This window comes from Triticum urartu, unplaced genomic scaffold, assembly GCF_003073215.2.
Source record: "Triticum urartu cultivar G1812 unplaced genomic scaffold, Tu2.1 TuUngrouped_contig_6942, whole genome shotgun sequence".
Taxonomy (NCBI): Eukaryota; Viridiplantae; Streptophyta; class Magnoliopsida; order Poales; family Poaceae; genus Triticum; species Triticum urartu.
Window position 1 is genome coordinate 1 of NW_024117745.1, and position 5221 is coordinate 5221.

General features: G+C 46.7%; 1 protein-coding gene across 1 annotated transcript; it reads right to left on the reverse strand.

The window, feature by feature from the left end:
* Positions 1-1390: 1390 nt before the first annotated feature.
* Positions 1391-4236, reverse strand: LOC125531298 (cytochrome P450 709B2-like). The gene is made up of 5 exons (XM_048695708.1): positions 3900-4236; positions 3462-3685; positions 2594-2844; positions 2094-2505; positions 1391-1889 (listed from the first exon to the last, which is right to left on the reverse strand). The coding sequence occupies exons 1-5, from the start codon at positions 4156-4158 to the stop codon at positions 1461-1463; spliced, it is 1575 nt and encodes a 524-aa protein (XP_048551665.1). The 5' UTR covers positions 4159-4236; the 3' UTR covers positions 1391-1460.
* Between the last annotated feature and the right edge of the window lie 985 nt (positions 4237-5221).

Genomic DNA, 5221 nt, shown 5'->3' on the forward strand with positions numbered 1-5221 from the left:
GTCAGCTATGATCATTCCATCAGGGCCATGTTCACGGCGGCTCTCCTGCACCCTGGGGACTCAAAGTGGACTCTCATCGACAGGACTTTTGATGACGTCAAACACTTGGAGTGCCGTGCTGCATACCACGGAGGCAGGATCCTGGTCACTATGGGGACCGGTAGTATCTTGCAGGTCATCACGCCAGAAGCCGCTGCCACCGGTGACTTGTTGGTCCCTGGCGAATACGAGTGCAAGGACTGCTACGTCTTTGAGTCCCATGGCGAGCTGTTATGGGCATCGGTTCGCACCTCCTACAGTGTTTCCTGCAAAGAAGGTACCTGCAACGTTGATGCCCTATGGGTGTTGGTGCATAAGCTAGAGGAGGAGAACGCGGCGGCGCAAGGGAAGAAGATGCGGTGGGTGAGAAAAGATAAGTGTAGCCTGGCGGATTGTGTGTTGTTTCTTGGATCGCCCAATAGCTTCGCCATAGACGCCTCGCGGCTGGGCATTGCGCCTACTTCGTCTACGACAACAGTAAGGACCAATGTAAGGCCTTCCCGCCTGGACATTGTGGCGTTTTCAGGTACAACTTCCTCAATGCCAAGACTGATTTCGTAGAGCGGCTACCTCCAGGATGGGATGACGAGAGGTGCACGTGGCTCGTCCCGCAACCCGCTATTGCTCCAATTCAGGTATATACACTAGTAAAAGAGTTCAAATTGATGTTTTTGATAATAGAATATTTCATTAATTTTGTGGTCGCATCCATATCAAGTTAATACAGCTGTACCTGTAAGAGTTTAACCCATGAACATATAAGCACCATTAACTGAAAAGGTGCTAAAAATTTATCTTCGATTTTGTTTGGTCAGGAAATCACTAAGAGGTGCAAGGCTCTAGAAGTGAAGCACAAGCAGCAGAAGACAGCTCCAGTAACTAGCCTACCAAGCATTATTCACATCTCGAAACATTACGAGCCTTGTTTCAGGGTGATGGTGCGTAATTTGCCTCTCAAGGTGAATGGCTCCCAGCTGGAACTTTTTTTCGGCAAGCACGGCGAAGTGACTAGCGCCGAGGTACTCTACCGCAAAGATACCAAGTGCTCCCAGGGTGTCGGTTTTGTAACCATGTCGACGGTGTATGCTCATCCACAAGATGCCATAGATGCTTTTGGCAAAATGATTTTGGATGGATGCAGTCTCGAGGTTACACTGGTCAAGCAGGGACGGCCACGGTACCACCAACGACATCGTCTTCCATCTTAACATCACAACTACATGTACCTTGAGCATCTTGCTTGTATTTGTATCCAAGAAGATTCGTCTATTACTCCAAGTTGATATGATCTCTGCATGCATAATTGGTTGCATCTCCAAATCGATTATGTAGAATGCCGTACCACAAGCAAGACACTGAAATTATAATGAATTTACTCTCATGCGTTACAATGAGTTTAATTAGCAAACTTTCTCACCCATCTATAGTAGATTCCTCAAAATGAGAGGCATCCCAAGCCTGGGTGTCAAAGACAGAAGATACTTTGGCTTGTGAACATATGCCGGGGAGAGGGATATGGAGAACTTGCTGAGGATCATTGCCATGACAACCTGCACTTGCACGATGCCAAAGTTCTGACCAGTACACACTCTCGGGCCTAGAGAGAAAGTCAAGAGCGCCTTGGAGTCTTTGGCAGCCTTTGTGACGCCCTGCTCGAACCTCATGGGGTTGAACTCGTTGGCGTCGGGGCCCCAAACTTCCTTGTCTCGGTGTAGCATGCCAATGGGGATTGATATGATTGTTCCCTGGGGTACTTTGATGCCTCCGAGGACGGTGTCGGAGGCAGCTTTCCGCTGTATGTACACAACTGGAGGGTAGAGACGCGATGTCTCGAGCAATGCCATGTGTAGCTGCATAAGTTTAAAGTCACAGTGCATGCTCACAACACATTAGTTATTCCCTCTTTGCAAAATTACATTACATACAAAAAATCTCAACAGTTAAATTTTGTAAACTTTGACCAACTTTATAGAAACAATATGAGCATTTATGATACCGAATACATTCGTACGAAAATATAGGAAAAATGATATTGACAGTTGAAATGTACGCACCAGCTTCAGTTTGGCGAGAACATCCGCGTTGGGTACCACATCGTCGCTGTCCCCGCCGGGGAACTCCCGGAGGACCTCTTCCCTGACCTTGTCCTGCCACTGGGGGTGCACGGCAAGCAGGAACATGGCCCAGACGAGGAGGGTGGCCGTGGTTTCCTGCCCTGCGGCGAAGAAGGTTTTGCACTCATCAATCACCTCGTCAGTTGTCAGCGTATCGCCGCCCCTCACTTGCCGGTGCGGTGTCCACGCCTCTAACAACAGCCCGAGCAGGTCGTCCCCGCAGCCGCCGGTGTCTCCTCGACCATATTTGGCTCCATCTGCGGCCAGCCGTGCCTGCATGATCGACATGATCTTGCTTCTCAGCTGTTTGTTCAGGCGTCGAACGTGCAAGTTACGCCGAGTCGGCAGATACCTGAATTGAACGGCATAAGATTAACATGGTTAATGTCATGAGCTTGGATTCAGAACTGGTCTGTAAGCAAATACTACTATTACTCTACCAGAGTATTGGAGCATCGAGCATGGCCGCGGTGGCGATCTTTTGCATCTCCCGCATCAAGACGATGACCTCCTCGACATCCCGGTGGGTAGTGCCGAAGGCGACGCGGCCGTTGATCTTGGCAGTCAGGTCGTTGAAGGCGTGGATCATGTCTATCTCAGCTGCTTTCTTGTCGCTGTTGCTTTGGTGTATCTGCTCGCCCCATTGCTGTATCATCTGCCTTGTGACCTCTGCCGTCACCGCTGACATGCTCTACACACGGGTTAAATCATTAGCCCATGTGTAGTGTTAGAAGTTACAACACTAATAATGCTCACACCTCACGTGCATTTATAGGAGAAATCTATAAATGCAAGTATAATTAAGACTAATCTAATAGCCAACCTTGTGATCAACCTTAGGCCCTGTTTGGTTTCAAATAAGTCATCAACTTATAAGTCGAAAAGTGCAAAAAGTGACTTATTTTGCCAAACAGACCTAACTTATAAGTCACCCCAACTTATAAGTCATAAGTTGCTTGACCCCAACTTAAAACTTATAAGTCACCCCCTTTTGCATGGGTCCCACCACCTTTACATTAAAAAACAAGATGGGAAGGTGTGCTCAGGTAACTTATAAGTCAGGTGACAAACAAACAGGCATGACTTATAAGTCACTGGTTTTAAGTCACCTGACTTATAAGTCAGATGACTTATTGGAACCAAACAGGCCCTTAATGTTATTGAATAATTATCATCTTTTCCGTGCATTTAATGTAATTTTTGTTACTTTTTGTGTTCTTTGTTTTGCCATGATGTCTGATTAATGGATCATAAGTTTTTCCCAAAAAAATAGCTATCGCCTGACTATACTATTGACCATGCTCTAACCTTGATCTTCTCATAGTTGAAAGCAGGAAGGACTACTTTCCGGTGCCGCTTCCAATCGTCACCATTTATCAATATGACGCCGTTGCCGAAGAGGGATTTGAGCACGGGGATCATGAAGTCCTTCTGATACAGACCCGTCCTGTCTGTGAGCACTTGCTTTATCAGCTGCAGGTCGATAGAGAAGATGGCGGGGATCGGCCCGATCCAGAACAGGAACGTTTTGCCTGAACGAACAAAAAAAAGTTATGAATACTATATCCGAGAATTAATTAAATATGATTAAGGATAATGTTGCAACTAGATATGCAACGACCAACCATCTCAATCCTAGCTTGTAGGATCATATTATATCGAAAGGAAGATTCAGTTCCTCGAGGAGTTTGGGAATAGGTAGCTATCAGTTTAATCTAAAGAAGCCATTTACCGTCAGTACTTTACCATAATCGGCAACCCATCTGTGGAACTGCGGCAGCAGGATGGGCATGATGTCGTGGCACCCGGCGTCGAGGGGCGGCACGCCTCTCCGGCCAGCGATCAGCAGCCGCTTCGCCTCCGGCAAGGACCCGGCCAGGAACGTGTAGGGCGGCCCTCGGATCCCCTGCCTCGCGAACGACCGCGCCACGGCGCGCGGCCGCCACACGAGACGCCACAGCGCGAGCAGCAGGGCAAGGAGGGCGGCAAGCTGCAGGGCCGCCATGCCACAAGAGACTGGTAAGGCGTGTGATCAAAGGTTCTATCTCACTGAAACCCAACCGTGCGGCCAGCATGCGGTTGGCAGCATCGGTGCCATGCCTTTATCAGAGAAGGTCGAGCCGAGTTGGTCAGCTGGCGTAATCCTAGACGAAACGGCATTCCAAGAAAGTCCAAACGGATGGCACCTCACACGTACGCAACAGAATTTAGGATGCGGACAGTTTGCACCATTCCAAGATAGGGGCTGTGCGTCCGTCCACTTGCCTACTCTAGGTGTGAGGCCATGGTCACCTCCAACACTATTCGGTTGGTGGCTAACTCTCATCATTTCTGACCCGTGATTTGCTTGGCGATACAAATTGATGTATTTACAAAATTCTACATAGAGTGTGATACGCAATGAACTCTTATCCTTTCTTTATTAGCTCTACTAGAGTGCGATACGCAATGAACTTTATGTATACATAGTGTACGTATCTACCAAACACACCAAATCACCACCACGCGGTTCCTTGCTTCCATTTCTCTCTACCACATTTCATTATGTATGCATGTGAGTTAATAACAAAAATGCTGATGTCAGCAAAATTCCATCTTAGTTTGTAAATGTGTTTTAGCGCTCTCAAGCGACAAACCTTATTTATCTATTTTAGCCAACATATACGAGTTATTCACAAGTAGTACTCGAGTCCAACACTAGTCTCACAACAGTTACTCATGTTTGTATATAACTCCTATGTTGATGACTCTGACCTAGATATGTGGATAACTACAATTGTGTCAGGTTGGTAATTGTAGCACGGGTAGCTAGATAATTACATAGTTGACATGTTGGTAACTATAATATGTGCAATAGAAGCGGGTAACTACATAAATTGACACACTGGTCTCTCTAACTGGGATGATGGATAATTGTAATAGTGATATGATAATAACTGTACTATGGACAATTGGATGACTATATCATTGTCATGGTGGCAAATGTAACTTGAACTACCCGGTAAGTACATGACAAACACAAAGAATTTATTTTCGAATTCAGAAGTTACCAGCCACTAATATGTTAG

Coding starts and splice junctions, on each gene's coding strand:
- LOC125531298 (XM_048695708.1), bottom strand. CDS start 4,158: ATGGCGGCCCTGCAGCTTGCCGCCCTCCTTGCCCTGCTGCTCGCGCTG. Junction 2,506..2,593: donor CTCGATGCTCCAATACTCTG/GTAGAGTAATAG, acceptor CGTTCAATTCAG/GTATCTGCCGACTCGGCGTA. Junction 1,890..2,093: donor TTCTCGCCAAACTGAAGCTG/GTGCGTACATTT, acceptor AAACTTATGCAG/CTACACATGGCATTGCTCGA.